This window comes from Oncorhynchus nerka, linkage group LG10 (genome assembly GCF_034236695.1).
Source record: "Oncorhynchus nerka isolate Pitt River linkage group LG10, Oner_Uvic_2.0, whole genome shotgun sequence".
Lineage (NCBI taxonomy): Eukaryota > Metazoa > Chordata > Actinopteri > Salmoniformes > Salmonidae > Oncorhynchus > Oncorhynchus nerka.
Window position 1 is genome coordinate 74,126,236 of NC_088405.1, and position 19,990 is coordinate 74,146,225.

Here is a 19,990-nt window from a genome sequence, read left to right on the forward strand (position 1 = left end):
CCTGATATGCACAGATAAGGTCCCCAGCATACCAAGGGACCCTGGGTATTAGAACACGCCGACTAAGCTCCGCTCTGCCCTCTCTATCCACCTCGACACAAGGGAGGAAATTGAATATCCGAATGTCATTGATGAAAAGGTTTCTCGATCTCAAAGATGGCCGACGCAAAGTGGACAATCATTGATAGGGTTTCATTCGTACACCATGAGGCTAGGATTTGAGAGAAATGGTTTAAACATTGATGGTTAGTCATGTTTACCAGCTATATTCCGAAAGGGTTCTGGAGGGTTGTAAGTGCATTAGAGGTCAGTCATCCTCATGATAATGGGTGTTAAGTGAAAGCGATAAACCCAAAGCTATGGGCCTTTGAATCGGAAGCGGTGTTGGAATATCAAACAGAGTTCTCTTCCTTAGAGTTAGCCCCCGTACGATGCATTTGTCTAATAATCCCTCAGCCTTGCCAGCTGATTATTTTCCTATTGCGGGGGTTACTAAAATATTGCTTTAATCTTGTCTCCCTGAAGCCACAAGTAAACTCACCCAGGCTTTAAGAAATAATACATCTGAGCTTGTCAAATATGTCCCGGCTTTGGAGCAGAAAAAAAATGTATTGTTGTGGTGAGATGGAGCGTTGATTTGGCCCCTGTAGCAAAACCTAGGGCAATTGAAAAACAAAACACAGCACTTCATTTACCAATCCCTCACTCATAAATCTCTGGGAGATATCAATACATGACTTTGGAGGGCTACTTCAAGAGATACAACACCCCCACCCATTTGTGGAGCCAATCCACATCACATCCAGTTGTTTTGAGGCTTTATGACAGAACCCAGGACACAGGCGAATGAATGGAGCAGGCTAAAAGTATACAGGAAGTGAGCACTTACTGATGAATTCATTCAAACACACACACACACAAAGGACCTGTGCAACTTCTGGAAACAATTAGGGCCAGTTAACTTGACCTGTTTGAACCAAATGAACTCCCGACTGAAATTTTCTTCACGTTTGTAATCGGAGATGGCGGCGACCCTAGCACAGGGCTGCTGGTATATAATTTGTAATTAGTCAACCAGAACCATCGCTCTGTGAGCTATCAACAATCAAAGCATTTGACAAGTCTTTAGAAAAACATGTAGGTTTATCAACAGGGGAACCGCAATTTCTGTCAATTGATCAGATATAAAACATTTATGGGACAAAATAATGTACAGGTTTGCTGATAATAAACAAAAAGGGAATCAAAAAATCATATTCAATCAAATCATGACTCACAATTCTGGCAATTGATTGCTGTAAATTAACATCGGTGATAAGATGGAGATCTGCATATACAGTTGAAGTCGGAAGTTTTACATACACCTTAGCCAAATACATTTAACTTGTTAGGAACTAGCTCCCGCTGTGGGGATCAAATCAGCGGAAATTTCAAGTGCGCCACGTATAGTTTTTGATAAAACTCAAACTTTCATTAAAATACACATACAAGGTACTGAATTAAAGCTACACTCGTTGTGAATCTAGCTACCAAGTCAGATTTGTAAAATGCTTTTCGGCGAAAGCATGAGAAGCTATTATCTGATAGCATACACCCCCAAAATACTACAACGCCACTTAAAACGACAGATTTTGCGGTAGCCGGCGCTACCCAAAACGCAGAAATAAAATATAAAACATTCATTACCTTTGACGAGCTTCTTTCTTGGCACTCTTAGATGTCCCATAAACATCACTATTGGGTCTTTTTTTCGATTAAATCGGTCCATATATAGCCTAGATATCGATCTATGAAGACTGTGTGATCAAGGAAAAAAATAGCGTTTTATAACGTAACGTCATTTTTTTAAATTAAAAAAGTCGACGATAAACTTTCACAAAACACTTCGAAATACTTTTGTAATGCAACTTTAGGTATTAGTAAACGTTAATAAGCGATCAAATTGATCACGAGGCGATGTATATTCTATAGCTGTACGTCTGGAAATAATGTCCGGGTAAATCTCAACCAAATTATCCGGTCAGAGACCGGAAGAAAGGCGCTGCCTTGCGTCCGTTTGACCAAGAAACAAAGCCTAGGCAAATGACAAGACTGTTGACATCGTGTGGAAGCTGTAGGTATTGCAACCCCATTTAATATGGTTCACCTTTAACAATAGGTTGGAGTGGCGCATGGATATATTTTCCCATTTTCAGTGATCAGATTTTCCTGCACTTTTCGATGAAACGCACGTTCTGTTATAGTCACAGCCGTGATTTAACCAGTTTTAGAAACGTCTGAGTGTTTTCTATCCACACATACTAATCATATGCATATACTATATTCCTGGCATGGGCGCTGAAATGTTGCGCGATTTTTAACAAAAAGCTGCGAAAATTCGCATGAGCCCTAACAGACTCAGTTTCACAATCCCTGACATTTAATCCTAGTAAAAATTCCCTGTCTTAAGTAAGTTAGGATCACCACTTTTACATGATTTGGAAAGGCTATATAAGGTCCCATAGTTGACAGTGCATGTCAGAGCAAAAACCAAACCATGAGGTCAAAGGAATTGTCTGTAGAGGTACAAGACAGGATTGTGTCGAGGCACAGATCTAGGGAAGTGGACCAAAAATGTCTGCAGCATTGAATGTCCCCAAGAACACACTGGCTGCCATCATTCTTAAATGGAAGTAGTTTGGAACCACCAAGACTCTTCCTAGAGCTGACCCCCCAACAAAACAAAAGGAGATGATCGTGGACTTCAGGAAACTGTAGAGGGAGGGAACCCCCCGGATCCACATCAACGGAACAGCAGTGGAGAAGGTGGAAAGTTAAGTTCCTCGGCGTACACATCACGGACAAACTGAAATGGTCCACCCACACAGACAGTGTGGCGAAGAAGGCCCAACAGCGCCTCTTCAACCTCAGGAGGCTGAAGAAATTTGGCTTGTTGTCTAAAACCCTCAAACTTTTACAGATGCACAAGTGAGAGCATCCTTTCGGGCTGCATCACCGCCTGGAACGGCAACTGCACCGCCCGCAACCGCAGAGCTCTCCTCCAGAGGGTGGTGCGGTCTGCACAACGCATCACCGGGGGCAAACTACCTGCCCTCCATGACACCTACAGTACTCGATGTCACAGGAAGGCCAAACAAAACAAAAAAAATCACCAAGGACAACAACCACCTGAGCCACTGTCTGTTCACCCCGCTACCATTTAAAAGGCGAGGTCAGTACAGGTGCATCAAAGCTGGGACCGAGAGACTAGCTACTCTCTCAAGGCCATTACCGTTAAACTGGAAATCATTGGCCACTTTAATAACACTCTCTCTCTCCCTCTAACTGGGGCGACGGTTCACCTTCCAACAGGACAACGACCCTAAGCACACAGCCAAGACAATGCAGGAGTGGCTTCGGGACAAGTCTCTCAAAGTCTTTGAGTGGCCCAGCCAGAGCCCGGACTTGAACCCGATCCAACATCTCTGGAGAGACCTGAAAATAGCTGTGCTGCAACACTCCCCCTCCAACCTGGCAGATCTTGAGAAGATCTGCAGAGAAGCATGGGAGAAACTCCCCAAATACAGGTGTGCCAAGCTTGTTGTGTCATATCCAAGAAGACTTGAGGCTGTAATCACTGCCAAAGGTGGTTCAACAAAGTACTGAGTAAAGGGTCTGAATACTTATGTAAATATATTGTCGTCTTTATGGGGTATCGTGTGCTAAAGGAGCTACATTCAACGGTCTTACCCACTCACAACACAAAACATGAGCATGTTTCACTCTGTTTGTATTAAAAATAAATGGAATTGTAAACAAAACACTGTTACGCTTCAAATAAAAATGATATGTAGGGCAGAGGCTGGAAATGGTGTTTAAGTTAGTGACACCATTTCAATAAAAGTACCTTGGGTGAACTGGAAGTGTTGTTTAAGTTAGACATCATATTCCAGTTGAAAAGAGGTCATTTTCTGGAAATGGTGTCGTTCAGTTAGAGACATTCTATTCCAGAATTGTATGCACATTGTAATAATAAATAAGAACTTGGATGGGTCCACAGTTTAGCAGAGATCACTTGCTGATCTTATTTATTTTCACATATCAGAGTAGCAGCACTGGGCCTAAAAAACCTTGTCTAAATACAACCATCGATTTGTAGGGGCATGCCTTACTAGACCAACCCTTGATGTTTTAGTTGTTGAATGATAGACAAATCAAATGACAAGATCGCTTTAAGCTGCATGCTTAAAAATGAAAAGTCACTCCACTGGAATGTAATTTGAGCATTACACAGAAATCACATGCTGTGAAGAAATGGGGTAAACAATCGCCGCTGAACTAGGGACCCCACAGCTCCCAATTCAACCACTGAAAACACAGGAAGTTGTACAAGATCAGGGTACAGAGTACAACTTTTCAGCAAAACAAGCATGAGTCGTCTTTAAAATGTCATCCAACTCTTTTCAGTTGCATAAAAGCTTGAATCTCCAGACATGACCTAGGACCTGGAAACTCACCCGGGGCGCCCCATCCCCTCCCACTCCTTGTCTCACTATAATCTTAAACAACTGGAAATGTGAGCTCTCAATCAATGCTGACACACTGAGTCAGTCCCAAATTCCAACTCCTACAAGCTTCATGGGGTGTTGGGCTGTGTGAGAGTGTCAGGCCATTAGCAGAAACAGATTGAGTGAGTGTTTGAGTGTTTCTTATGGCCTTTACAGTTTTGGAAGTTGCACAAATATTTCTCAGGACGCAGACAACAGCATGCTGTGTAGTCTACAACAGAAGTGCACGGTGGGATTTAAACAGCAGTGCTTGCCTGGCATGGATTTACTCGCTGCAGCCCCTCTTTTCAGACTTCCATCCACACCACGACTACCCCACCCTCCAGCTCTGCTGACGAGAAGCAGAGGCCAGCCGAGCGGCCCAAAGGTTAGGCTGCAGAGGGCAGGGCCTGGGTCCTGTGCACAGCCCTCATTTCCTGGCCTGGACAGTCTGCTCCACTCATAAAGCTAATAAGGCCCTCCTTGTCCCCCAGGTGGCTGGGAGCCCCGGCCTGGGACACTCCATCACTGGCCACACCGCAGGGTTCAGGGGTGTGCTGGGGTGGGTGTGAGGAGAGGGGGAGGGGGCTGCTTCCCATTAGTCGACCTCCTCCGCCAGGTGCAACTAATGGGCTCAGCCAGCGCCGCGGCAGGACGGCTCGGTAGTCACCCGGACAGGCCTGGAAGTCATCAGGGGAGAGAACCTCTGACTCGGTCACCTACAATAGACTACTGCTTTTGTTTCAGAGATCGACAACACTTTAGCTGTTGAGTTTGTAGATATAGTATTGCTATGATAGCCTACTTTAAACAATATGAATACAGATATTCAAGTATCATGTAGTATCAGCAACAAGTGAGCAGTAGCCTGGTGGCATTGCAATACAACTGCCTTAAAATGCCTACATTATTGACTTTAGTACACAAGAAAGTAACTCCTACCCAATTCTGGGTGAAAATTGACAAACATCAGATCCAATGCTATTGCCAGCAGTATAATGGAAAATACATTACTTATTCCAATTAAGAAATGCATTTTATTAACCAAAAATAGACAATGATTTGAAATATGTCCAGTAAAAGGCATATTAAAATCAGTTAAACTCTTCTCAGCAATGTTTTAAAAGCAGGTGATAGACCACAAGAAGCTAATTTCACATTTACTAATTCAAATAAATGTATTCAAAATCAGGCTTAAAATTTGTTGCATCAGAATTGTGATAAGAAAAGCTAAGAAAACAAACAATGAGTTTTAAAATCTCAAACATTAAAATTTAAATCAAGGATATTATCCAAAGAGTCATCTACAGTTGAAGTCAGACGTTTACATACACCTTAGCCAAATACATTTAAATTAAGTTTTTCACAATTCCTGACATTTAATCCTAGTAAAAAGTCCCTGTCTTAGGTCAGTTAGGATCACCATTTTATTTTAAGAATGTGAAATGTCAGAATAATAGTAGAGATTTATTTCAGCTTGTATTTCTTTCATCACATTCCCAGTGGGTTAGAAGTTAACATACTCAATTAGTATTTGGTAGCATTGCCTTTAAATTGTATAACTTGGGTCAAACATTTTGGGTAGCCTTCCACAAGCTTCCCACAATAAGTTGTGTGAATTTTGGCCCATTCCTCCTGACCGAGCTGGTGTAACCGAGTCAGGTTTGTAGGCCTCCTTGCGCGTACACGCTTTTTCAGTTCTGCCCACAACTTTTCTATGGGATCGAGATCAGGGCTTTGTGATGGCCACTCCAATACCTTGACTATGTTGTCCTTGAGCCATTTTGCCACAACTTTGGAAGAATGCTTGGGGTAATTGTCCATTTGGAAGACCCATTTGCGACCAAGCTTTAACTTCCTGACTGATATCTTGAGATGTTGCTTCAAAATATCCACATAATTTTCCTACCTCATGATGCCATCTATTTTGTGAAGAGCACCAGTCACTCCTGCAGCAAAGCACCCCCACAACATGATGCTGCCACCCCCGTGCTTCACGTTTGGGATGGTGTTCTTTGGCTTGCAAGCATCCCCCTTTCCCCTCCAACATAACAATGGTCATTATGGCCAAACAGTTCTATTTTTGTTTCAACAGACCAGAAGACATTTCTCCAAAAAGTACGATCTTTGTCACCATGTGCAGTTGCAAACCATAGTCTAGCTTTTTTTAATGCCAGTTTTGGAGCAGTGGTTTCTTCCTTGCTGAGCGGCCTTTCAGGTTATGTCGAGAAAGGACTCGTTTTACTGTGGATATAGATACCTTTGTACCCGTTTCCTCCAGCATCTTCACAAGGTCCTTTGCTGTTGTTCTGGGATTGATTTGCACTTTTCGCACCAAAGTACGTTCATCTCTAGGAGACAGAACAAGTCTCCTTCCTGAGCAGTATGACGGCTGCGTGGTCCCATGGTGTTTATACTTGCATACTATTGTTTGTACAGATGAACGTGGTACCTTCAGGCATTTGGAAATTGCTCCCAAGGATGAATCAGACTTGCGGAGGTCTACAATTTTTTTCTGAGGTCTTGGCTGATTTCTTTTGATTTTCCCATGATGTCAAGCAAAGAGGCACTGAGTGTGAAAGTAGGCCTTTAAATACATCCACAGGTACACCTCAAATTGACTCAACTGAGGTCAATTAGCTTATCAGAAGCTTCTAAAGTCATGACATAATTTTCTGGAATTTTCCAAGCTGTTTAAAGGCACAGTCAACTTAGTGTATGTAAACTTCTGACCCACTGGAATTGTGATACAGTGAATTATAAGTGAAATAATCTGTCTGTAAACAATTGTTGGAAAAATGACTTGTGTCATGCAATGATGTCCTAACCGACATGCCAAAACTATAGTTTGTTAACAAGAACAGTGGAGTGGTTGAAAAACAAGTTAATGACTCCAACCTAAGTGTATGTAAAACTTCCGACTTCAACTGTAGTTTGTTAGCTACGGTGCCTTCAGAAAGTTCACACACCCTTTAGACTTTTCAACATTGTGTGTAGACCTGTAACACAACAAAATACCCCTAATGTCAAAGTGGAATTATGTTTTTAGATATTTTTACAAATGAAAACTGAAATGGCTTGAGTCAACAAGTATTCAACCCCTTTAGTATGGCAAGCCAAAATAAGTTCAGGACTAAAAATGTGCTTAACATGTCACATAATAAGTTGCATGGACTCACTGTGTGCAATAATAGTGAGCAACATGATTTTTGAATGACTACATAATCTCTGTACCCCACACATACAGATAATTGCAAGGTCCCTCAGTCGAGCAGTGAATTTCAAACACAGATTCAACCACGAAGACCAGGGAGGGCTTCAAATGCCTCACAAAGGGCAACTAAAGACAGGTAAAAAAAAGCAGACATTGAATATCTCTTTCAGCATGCTGAAGTTATTAATTACACTTTGAATTCTGTATAAATACACCCAGACACTACAAAGATAAAGCTTTGTTCCTAACGCCGTCACCGGAAAGCAAGGAAACCACAGGGATTTCTCCAAGAGGCTAATTGTGAGTTTAAAACAATTATTGTTTAATGGCTGTGATAGGAGAAAACTGAGGATGGATCAAAGCATTTTTGTTACTCCACAATACTAACCTAAATGACAAAGTGAGAAGAAAGAAGCTGGAGGATTACCAGGTGGTCTGCGATTGTGGGGCTGGTTGGACGTACAGCCAAATTCTCTGAAATGACGTTGGAGGCAGCTTATGGTAGAGAAATTAACATTAAATTATCTAGCAACAGCTCGGGTGGACATTCTTGCATGCAAATTGCACAATCCCTCAAAACTTGAGACTTCTGTGGCATTGTGTTGTGCAGTTGTGTCACACATTTTAAAGTCGCCTTTTAATCTCCCCAGCACAAGATGCACCTGTGTAATGATCATGCTGTTTAAATCAGCATCTTAATATGCCCCACCTGTCAAGTGGATTGATTATCTTGGCAAAGAATAAATGCACACACAGGTAAAAAAAAATGTGTGCACAAAATTGGAGAGCAAAATGCTTTTTGCGCATATCGACATTTTCTGGGATTTTTTTTCAGCTCATGAAACATGGTACCAACACTTTACATGATGCGTTTATATTTTTGTTCAGTGTATATGAGCCAAAAACCAAACATATTCGAGATTTAAAAAGACAATCACAACTTTTGATAGGTAGATTCCAGAATGATTTAAGGTTGAAAAATGTAGTGCCTATATTATATGTACGTGCCTTCAGAAAGTATTCAGACCCCTTGACTTTTTCCACTGTTACGTTACAGCCTTATGCTAAAATGAATTAAATTGTCCCCTCAATCTACACACAATACCCCAAAATCCTAAAGCAAAAACAGATTTTTAGAAATGTTTGCTAATTTTATTAATATCACGTTTACATAAGTATTCAGACCCTTTACTCAGTACTTTGTTGAAGCACCTTTGGCAGCGATTACAGCCTCAACTCGTCTTGGGTAGAACGCTACAAGCTTGGTACACCTGTATTTGGGGAGTTCCTCCCATTCCTCTTTGCAGATCCTCTCAAGCTCTGTCAGGCTGGATGGGGAGCGTTGTTGCAAAGCTATTTTCAGGTCTCTCCAAAGATGTTAGATCAGTTCCAAGTCTGGCTCTGGTTGGGCCACTCAAGGACATTCAGAGACTTGTACCGAAGCCACTCCTGGTTTGCCTTGGCTGTGTGCTTAGGGTCGTTGTCCTGTTGGAAGGTGAATCTTCACCCTCAGTCTAAGGCCCTGAGCGCTCTGGAACAAGTTTTCATCAAGGACCTCTTGACTTTGCTCCATTTGCATTGATCCTTACTGGTCTACCTAGTCTCTGCCGCTGAAACACATCCCCACAGCATGATGCTACCACCACCATGCTTCACCGTAGGGATGGTGCCAGGTTTCCTCCAGACGTGATGCTTGGCATTCAGGCCAAAGAGTTCAATCTTGGTTTTATCAGACCAGAATCTTGCCCTTTAGGTGTCTTTTGTCTTTTGGCTTCCGTTTGGCCACTCTACCATAAAAAGCCTGATTGGTAGAGTGCTGCAGAGATGCTTGTCCGTCTGGAAGGTTCTCCCATCTCCACAGAGGAACTCCAGAGCGCTGTTAGAGTAACCATTGGGTTCTTGGTCACCTCTCTGACCAAGGCCCTTCTCCCCCAATTGCTCAGTTTGGCCACGTGGCCAGCTCTAAGAAATGGAGGCCACTATGTTCTCGGGTACCTTCAATGCTGCAGACATTTTTTTGGCACCCTTCCCCAGATCTGTGCCTCGACACAATCTTATCTCGGAGCTCTACGGACAATTCCTTCGACCTCATGGCTTGGTTTTTGCTCTGACATGCACTGTCAACTGTGAAACCTTATATCAGACATGTGTATGCCTTTCCAAATCACGTCCAATCAATTGAATTGACCTCAATTTCGAGTCTGAAAGCAAAGGATGTGAATACTTTTGTAAATAAGGTAATTGTAATACATTTGCAAAAATGTCTAAAACCTGTTTTTGCTTTGTCATTATGAGGTATTGTGTGTAGATTGCTGAGAGAAAAAAATATATTTAATCATTTTTAGAATAAGGCTGTAACATACCAAAATGTGGAAAAAGTCAAGGGGTCTGAATACTTTCCGAAGGCACTGTATATCAGCACCCTTAAATTAAGTTATTGTACAGAGATGACTTAAAATAGCATTTTAACGTTGATTTAAAGAAAGATAGATTTGGGCAAAAATTAATAGGTTTACACATGTTAAATGGAACAAACCCAATGACATGAAGTTAAACAAAGTTGAGCTTACCTATGTTGCTCCACAGCTTCGTTGTCTGGTAGCTCTGCGCCACACACGTTGCAGCGTTCATGCTGGTTCCTACCGTCTGGCTTCATACCGGCAGCCAGCTCCCCCAACTTGTTGAAGAACTCCCTCTGGATGAAGCTCTGGGGCAGAAGTCCCCCGTAGGCACTGAAGTCCATGGACATGGCCAGGGCAGGGGACAGATGGAGAGAAGTGGCCATGGAGGCCGGCATGGATAGCATGGTCTCATTTTTATGATTGGTAGGCAGCGAGTACAAGGAGGCCAGGTGTTTCTCGGTCATGCCGGTCATACCCGCCATGGCTTCTAGACCCATTTGGCCGCCATCTGCTTGGGAGTCGCCCATGCCATCCTCCCGGACGTAGTGCAGCTCGCGGGCGCTCGTGATCACACTGCTCCTGGTTGGAGTCCCGGGGCCATCGCGGTTCTTGTCCAACTCGCTGCTCCTTTTGCCATTGCTGGAGGCGCTGGACTCCATGGTTCTGGGGCTCCCATGGCCTCCACCTTCATCCACTTGCATCATCTCAGTCTTGATCTCGGTCATCAATTGGTGGTGGGAGTTTCCTTGAGTCAGGTGCTCGCCCCCAAAGCCCTGCTGCAGGAGGGACTGGCCTATGCTCATCAGGCTGTCCACGGCAGCTTTGGTTGGGCTCATGGTGGAAAGCCCGAAGGATGTGGAAACCGAGGGGCTCTGGTCCACCATACTGGCCAGGGCCGAGGCTTGCTGGACGGCTGAATGGTAGCTCCCCTCCATGGAATGCTTCTTGGCGTTCTTCCCTCCTTGCCTGCAATTGCGCTCATCGTCTTCCTCCGTGCCTTCCTCGTTCATGTTGACCTCCGTGTCGTTGTCGTCTGAGGACTGGATTGTCTCCAGGATCTTGAGGCATTGCTCCTCCAGGTACTCAATTTCCAGGATCTCTGCTGCGTACAGTAGGTCATCCAGGTCTTCCACTTTGGCCTGGAGTGTGGCAGTGTAGGCATACTCCAGTATCTGCTGGAAGGTCTTTGGTGAAAGAAAGTCCAGGGTGTAATGCTGGCTGTTGCGGTGAAACAGGATCTCAAACATCTTGCTGGTGCAGGCCAGCACGGTCCGATGAGCATGGAACTCCTGGCTGTCCACCATGATGACCACATCGCAGAGGGTTCCTGCCAGACGCATCTGGTTAGCCTTCTTCAGCAGGGCCGTGGGGTGGTTAGGGTTCTGGAGCTGGATCATACCCATTTTAGTCAAATCCATAACGTCGCTGAGGTCCGCCAGGCCAACTCATGAGGCTTGCTTTCACTCCTCAGCAGTTTGTTCACTTACCGGTATCTTTGTAAACAAGATAAGGCCAATCTGGAGAGAATGAATAGAGAAAAAGAAAAAAGCACTGAATATTTTAGGAAAATACAGCAGTTTAAAATCTAAATAATTGTTGACTTCTTAAGTCCAATAAACTTCTAATAACTGTTGAATAAGAACAGACCAATATATAAACCTACACTTTAGATTTTTAAAAATCCACACATAGTTCTGCAGTGTTTAGTTAAAATAATAAAATTGCTGTTGTGTTAATTAATGCAGTTTATTATAAAAGCAATTTCAAACCGTAATTGTTACAGTTGCAATCAGAAGTTTACATAAACCTTAGCCAAATACATTTAAACTCAGTTTCTCACAATTCCTGACATTTAATCTGAGCAAAAATTCCCTGTTTTAGGTCAGTTAGGATCACCATTTTATTTTAAGAATATGAAATGTCAGAATAATAGTAGAGAGAATGATCTTTTATTTCTTTCATCACATTCCCAGTGGGTCAGAAGTTTACATACACTCAATTAGTATTTGGTAGCATTGCCTTTAAATTGTTTAACGTGGGTCAAAAGTTTCTGATACCCTTCCACAAGCTTCCCACAATAAGTTGGGTGAATTTTGGCCCATTCCTCCTGACAGAGCTGGTGTAACTGAGTCAGGTTTGTAGGCCTCCTTGCTCGCTCACGCTTTTTCAGTTCTGCCCACACATGTTCTATAGGATTGAGGTCAGGGCTTTATGATGGCTACTCCAATACCTGGACTTTGTTGTCCTTGAGCCATTTTGACACAACGTTGGAAGTATGCTTGGGGTCATTGTCCATTTGGAAGACCCATTTGCGACCAAGCTTTAACTTCCTGACTGATGTCTTGAGATGTTGCTTCAATATATTCCACATCATTTTCCTACCTCATGATACCATCTATTTTGTAAAGTGCAGCAGTCCCTCCTGCAGCAAAGCACCCCCACAACATGATGCTGCCACCCCCGTGCTTCACGGTTGGGATGGTGTTCTTCGGCTTGCAAGCCTCCCCCTTTTTCCTCCAAACATAATGATGGTCATTATGGCCAAACAGTTCTATTTTTGTTTCATCAGAGCAGGGGACATTTCTCCAAAATGAACAATCTTTGTCCCCATGTGCAGTTGCAAACCATAGTCTTGCTTTTTTTAATGGCAGTTTTGGAGCAGTGGTTTCTTCCTTACTGAGCGGCCTTTCAGGTTATGTCGATATAGGACTCATTTTACTGTGGAATAGATATTTTTGTATCTGTTTCCTCCAGCATCTTCACAACGTCCTTTGCTGTTGTTCTGGGATTGATTTGCACTTTTTGCACCAAAATACGTTCATCTCTAGGAGACAGAACAAGTCTCCTTCCTGAGCGGTATGACTTGCATACTATTGTTTGTACGGATGAACGTGGTACCTTCAGCCATTTGGAAATTGCTCCCAAGGATGAACCAGACTGGCGGAGGTCTACAATATTTTTTTCTGAGGTCTTGGCTGATTTCTTTTGATTTTCCCATGATGTCAAGCAAAGAGGCACTGCGTTTGAAGGTAGACCTTGAAATACATCCACAGGTACACCTCCAATTGACTCAACTGAGGTCAATTAGCCTATCAGAAGCTTCTAAAGCCATGACATCATTTTCTGGAATTTTCCAAGCTGTTTAAAGGCAGTGTCAACTTAGTGTATTTAAACGTCTGACCTACTAGAATTGTGATACAGTGAAATAATCGGTCTGTAAACAATTGTTAGAAAAATGTATTTTGTCATGCACAAAGTAGATGTCCTAACCAACTTGCCAAAATTATAGTTTGTTAACAAGAAATTTGTGGAGTGATCGAAAAACGAGTTTTAATGACTCCAACTTAAGTGTATGCAAACTTCCGACTTCAACTGTACTTGGCTTGTATTTCAATTTGATAAAGAACAGCAATTTATCCTTATTTTCTGGGCATTTTAAATTCAATTGTTCTCCTTCAAATAGGCTATACAATAACATGGGACACTTCATAAAAAAGGGGGGAAATTATATGAACATGACATTGAGCTGTTCTTTTCATAAGAAATACAAATATGGACACAACCCTGCTAGGATCGTAAAAATGTCATGCAAAAACATCATACTTGAAATTGATGAACATAGAGCAAATTATCAATTGATAAATAACAGAAGTCAAAAGCCAAGCAGACCTAATAACCCACAGATAACCCACAGATATATATATATTTTTAATCATATATTTTGCCCCTCAATTTATAGTTATCTGACAGGTTGAAGCACATGAACAGCGAAAAATAAGGACCCATGAGAACCTTGCAACACCCTAGTCTTTGTTAGAACGCATTGGTGCTTGGTTCACAAAGACCATCAACACCCATTCTGAAATTAAATGGCATCTTATTCAGTATTCTCATCACAGAGAGGAGCAGTGAGCCGAGGAGGGAGCGAGCAGCGAGCGGCTGCCAGGAATAGTTGGAACAGAGGATGTCGCAAAAGCAAACACCATGCAGCACCAACAAGATGATATCAAATCAAATGTTATTGGTCACATACACATGGTTAGCAGATGGTAATGCAAGTGTAGCGAAATGCTTGTATTGTAAGCATTACATGTCCATATGCCAAAAGTGCAGGTTTATACATGGACAGAATAGTTTCCATATACTGCTTTTACTTGGTTCGGAAGAGTGACATCAGATGCATACTACAGGCGGGAAGTAGGCTAGGCTGTGAGATCAATGACTTGAACACACGTTGGCCCTGTACAGTGCCTTCAGAAATTATCCACATCCCTTGACTGTTACAAAGTGGGATTAAAATGGATTAGCCTTTTTTTGTCAACAATCTACACAAAATACTCTCATGTCAAAGTAGAAGACAAATTCGAACATTTGTAAAAATTAAAAAGTATGGAACATATGTTGATTAGATAAGTATTCAACCCCGAGAACAATAAGTGTTAGAATCACCTTTGGCAGTGATTACAGTTGTGATTATTTCTGGATAAGAGTAAGAGCTTTGCACACCTGTATTGTGTAAGATTAGCCTATTATTATTTTTTTTATTCTTCAAGCTCTGTCGAATTGGTTGATGATCATTGCTAGACAACCATTTTATGGTCTTGCCTTAGATTTTCAGCAGATTTAAGTCAGAACTAACTTGGCCACTCAGGATCATTCACTAGCTACGTTTCCATTAACTCGTCCAGTGATTGTTTGTTTGTCGACATTTACAAAGTTTGATTAAAACAAATTGCCTGCAGGGGTGCATTTCCATTTAAAATATCATGTTGATGAATACAGCTGGACGTAATGATGTCACTAACCTAAAAAAAATGTTTTTTGAAAGAAATATAGAGTGTTAAATCAAAATGGTTGAAGTGTTTCCATGACCCATTTAGGCAAATTGCACATTAATAAATTGGCCTGTATTCCCTCACACCTATCGGGTTTAATCGGTTTTAGCCCGCTAAAGCCAGCATAGATAGAAAGCAATAATTTACTATTATTTGCCATGTCCTAATACTTGTCATGTGCCAACGTATCGTTACGGACCGTTCCATGGGGAAACTTGTACTCATGTGTATCTGAAATAATTGGATGGGGAAACTTGTACTCATGTTGATCTGAAATAATTGGATGGGGAAACTTGTACTCATGTTGATCTGAAATAATTGGATGGGGAAACTTGCCAGCCAACCAGAAAGCAAGGTGAAGCAATTCAGGCATTTTTGAAAGTCAGGACAATCTTTGTTTTGCAAATAAAATACTTTATAGTTCAAAAGAATATATTTTTCAAGACGTACGCATTTAGAATGAAATGTGGAATGGAGCTTTATAGTTACGCGGTGAAATCACGTGCCCTAGGTACCTTCAAAATGATTATGCAGTCATCATTTATTATAAAAACACAGTTCCCTAATTCATCTAAATAAATGAAGTTTGACAGAAGGAAAATCCACCCGTCGAATGGATAAACATTTTGTTGATCTTTAGAAAAATGTTCTTTATGTCTCCTATATCTGCTGTTTCCATGACATATGTCACTTTTGTTGTTGTTGCAACATTGCTTTGTCAAATAAACAGAAACCTGCCTACTGGGTTAATGGAAACCTTGGTCTTCTTGGTAATCCACTCATGTAGATTTGGCCTTGTGTTTTAGATTATCGTCCTGCTGAAAGATGAATTGATTTCCCAGTGTCTGGTGGAAAGAAGACAACCAGATTTTCTTCTGGGAAGTGCTTAGCTCCAGTCTGTTTCTTTTTTATCCTGAAAAACTCTGCAGTCCTTAATGATTACAAGCATACCCATAACATGATGGGTAGCACTTTGTGACATTGGCTGATGTAAAAAGGGCTTTATAAATACATTTGATTTATGCAGCCATCACAATGCTTGAACATATGGAGAGTAGTACTCAGTAATGTGTTGTATTTTCCCAAAACATAACATTTTGTATTCAGGACAAAAAAAAAGTGTCCTGAATGTTTCCCAGATGTTTTACATTAGTGCCTTGTTGCAAACAGGATGCATGTTTTGGAATTGTTGTATTCTGTTCAGGCTTCCTTCTTTTCACTGTCAATTAGGTTAGTATTGTGTTGATCCTTAGTGCTCTCCTATCATAGCCATTGAACTATGAAACTGTTTTAAAGTCACCATTGGCTTCATGGTGAAATCCATGAGCGGTTTCCTTTCTCTCCGGCAACTGAGTTAGGAAGGACGCCTGTATCTTTGTAATAACTGCATGTATTGATACACCATCCAAAGTGTAATTAATAACTCCACCATGCTCAAAGGGATATTCAATGTCCGTTTGTTTTTTTACCCATCTACCAATAGGTGCCTTCTTTGCAAGGGATTGGAAAACCTCCCTGGTCTCTGTGGTTGAAATTCGCTGCGCGGCTGTGGGTCCTTACAGATAATTGTATGCCTGGGCTACAGAGATGAGGTTGTCATTCAAAAATCATGCTAAACACTATTATTGCAACTTATTAAGCACATTTTCACTACTGAACTTACTTAGGCTTGTCATAACAAAAGGGTTGAATACTTATGGACTCAAGACATTTCAGCTTTTCATTTTTTATTAATTTGTAATCATTTGAAAAACATACTTTCACTTTGACATGATGCGTGTTGGCCAATTTAATCTATTTTAAAGTCAGGCTGTACCAGAAACAAAACGTGGAAAAGGCACTGTATGTATCATTGCCCACTCACAAAAGGCAACACCTCAAGAATAATAACCTTTAAGTTAATAATACTAAATGATCATAATATATTCCTGACTGTTGATATTGCTATTATCATTATTGATGTAAATGTTATTTTAGTAACCTTTAACAATTAATATGATAATGTATCATTATTTTAGGCAAATCATTTTATAATTGAACAAATTAGAAATATTCCATTATAAATCAGTAAAAATAAAATTGTAGGCTACATATATTTAAATGTTCCCTGAAATGAGATTGATAAAGAGCAGATAATATTAATTTATGCCTTAATTTTGCATCCACATTTCCTAAACAGTTATACTAGATTAGCAACACCCAGGCTCATCAGAGTGGCTCTCACAAAGAAAGTCAACAGTTTGCAGTCATCAGATATATTGTTGAGCAGTTAATCAAGGCTGTATAAATCTGGTATTGATGAGACTGTATATTAGTAGTGGCTGTCCAACAAATAATGTGGTGGCGTAAAAATGTTTTTTTCTTCTTTAAGACACAAATGCCAATTTAGCTCTAACCTATGACCTAGTAAATAGGTCAATGTCTGTAGCGTTGCATAATAAGGTTTGGCTGCATTTAGACAGGCAGCCCAATTCTGATATTTTTTTCCCTAATTGGTCTTTTGACCAGTCAGATTCGCTGTGAAAAAGATCTGATGTGAAAAGGTCTGGGGTGTATTCATTACCTCAATTATGTTGCAAAACTTTTATTTTATGCCAAAAATAAAACGTTTTGTAACGAAAACAATGTTTTTTTGGACAAATTCAGGTAGGTCCTTACCTGTTTCGTTCCCTTTGTTCGGTTTGCTTCTTAAACGGTAAAACGGTTTCCGTTGCAGGACGTAATGAATATACCCCTGATGTGATTGGTCAAAAGACCAATTAGTGGAAAAATATCAGAATTGCGCTGCCTGTGTAAACGCTGCCTAAGTGTCCCAGGTTTACCATACGAAACAATCGAAAGTTGTCTAATGAGGATCAGTAATGTAAAGGCCAGAAAACGTATTCATTAAACCGACTCGGTTGCAAAACGTTTCTTAAACGGAAGCAAACAGAACAAAACGGAGGGGGGCCTACCTGAATTTGTCCAACTCGTTTTAGTTGGAAATCGTTCCGTTTTGCAACTGTTTGGACTAATGATTACACCCCAGGTTTGAGACAGTGCGTTAATGTCACCAAATAATTTAACGCAATCGTGTGATACGTGCAGAAGACACCATTCGAAGGATTAATTATTAGTCTGTCAAAATGCTGTATTGAGCGCATATCAACGCCAACATAATGCAATCAGATCGAGAATCCTCTGAAGACCAACTGTAGCCAGTCAGCTGTCTGTCCAAGGCGCGCATCTCTTTAATGCAGTCTATACTCAAAAGAGTCCTGATGTTTAAAGCCGAAACGATAAAAACCTATGCTCGTGGAAATTGTGTCCAGACACATTTTGCTCAATAACAAATAGTACTCACACGTATCTCAGCAGAGTCTACTAAAGTAACGTTACATATGGGCGAATGAGACACAAATACATGATCTCAGCAGGGACTGGTTGCAACAATGATTACATTCACTAGCTTGCTATTCTGATTAACACACAGGTGGAATCGTCTGAAGTGATATCATTGAAGTGCTATCGTTGCAGTTGATAGCATTTTAATTGGACATGTCATGCTCGAGCTTGGAAGAGCGATATAACCCATATCGATAGCAATTCAACTCGCCAGTCCATATATAAAAACAATTATACTAAATTATTTGCATCAAACGGAGGCAACATGATTGCGAATCCAGGAATTAGCAGCAGTCTATCAATTTACTATGCGGGTCCCTACAGTACAATGTAGCCTACATCAGCTAAAATAGATGGACACAGTTCAGACTATTGCCCCTGTGTTCGTGATGATTTGTGATCACTCCTGCACGAGCACCTCAAGTGCGTCATTATTCATTTTTTAAACTTCCAGGAAAATAACAGCGGCGTGAGGTATCAGCGTATACTGTATTCTCATTTCAACAGGAAAACACGATTCTCAGAATAAACCACATGGAAGAACGTCACACTGTCTGATTTGCAATGTAGCCTAAACCCAGACATCACGTTCTCATGCTGCGATCTCCCGAATATGTTGACAGACGGTTACGTCAACCTAACATCTTTACATGCCCAATGTTGTGTTTATGTTAACTTCAACACCTTTCATGCGCTCAGACTTGTGGCTTCATCTGACACCCAAACACTTTCAATTTAAAATACTTCAGCGCACACATAAATTGATATTTGAACTTCGCTTGCCAAACTGTTGCGCCGCAACTCCCTATGGGCTACTGTAACTTAATGTGGGTTTAAAATGATGATAACAAACATACTATTAAATCATTCATAATGCGAGAGTACACAGGCAAACAACAACTGTAAGCATGCAGAAAAGCGGGTCTGTCACTAACACGAAAGCTGCGCACCCATATCAGTACTCACCTAAGTTGCAAGTTTTGATTCCGAATGTGTGGTTATTGGGCTACAGCATAGCAATGCAGTTCACAGTACCCGCTCTCACACGCACTAACTCCTCTCTTCTTTCGTGTTAGCAAATCAACACAACGGTGACGTCAACGCACCGAGTCACTCTTATTTCCCTTGAATCCATGCAAACACTGCGAAAGTGAGACACCTAGGGGGCTGCCGAATGTTTAAAGAGATTTTCTGATACTTTTGTATACTTTTTAGTCAGAGGTTCTGAAAGTAACACTCACAATCCAAAAGTGGTCCCCGAAAATTTCATGTGCACGTGCACCTCTGCCATTTGCACAGGTGTCCCAAAGCTGAGGGAGGGAAAATTATTACGCGTGAAGGGGCTAATTAGACCATCAGATAGCCACTTCTACCTAGCCAGCAAGGCTGCAGCCTTCAGAACTTCCAGACACACACTGCAATATGTTTGGAGGTCGCACAATTTAATACAAACAATGGATCGGTGCGCCTAATTATATATCATCTGCTTTTTTTACGCATGATTTCGAGACTTGACACATATAACAGATGCAATATCTCCCAAATTAAATTTTTAACTGTTACTGAGGTTTATATATTGTAAAACTACAGGGGGGATTTGCTAATTAGAATATCATGTTTGTTTTATTA

General features: G+C 41.2%; 1 protein-coding gene across 2 annotated transcripts in view; it reads right to left on the bottom strand.

Annotated features, from left to right (window-relative positions):
• LOC115136001 (zinc finger and BTB domain-containing protein 16-A-like) overlaps positions 1 to 19,626 on the bottom strand; it is a 191,420-nt gene extending 171,794 nt beyond the window's left edge. The window contains exons 1-2 of one of the 2 annotated variants that reach the window (XM_029671294.2): positions 19,328 to 19,626; positions 10,311 to 11,659 (exon numbers count right to left, since the gene is read on the bottom strand). In XM_029671294.2, coding sequence (XP_029527154.1) covers positions 10,311 to 11,560 — 1,250 coding nt within the window. In that variant the 5' untranslated portion in view covers positions 11,561 to 11,659; positions 19,328 to 19,626. The remainder of the gene's footprint in view (positions 1 to 10,310; positions 11,660 to 19,327) is intronic. The other variant, XM_029671293.2, reaches the window with a different exon arrangement.
• Positions 19,627 to 19,990: the final 364 nt, after the last annotated feature.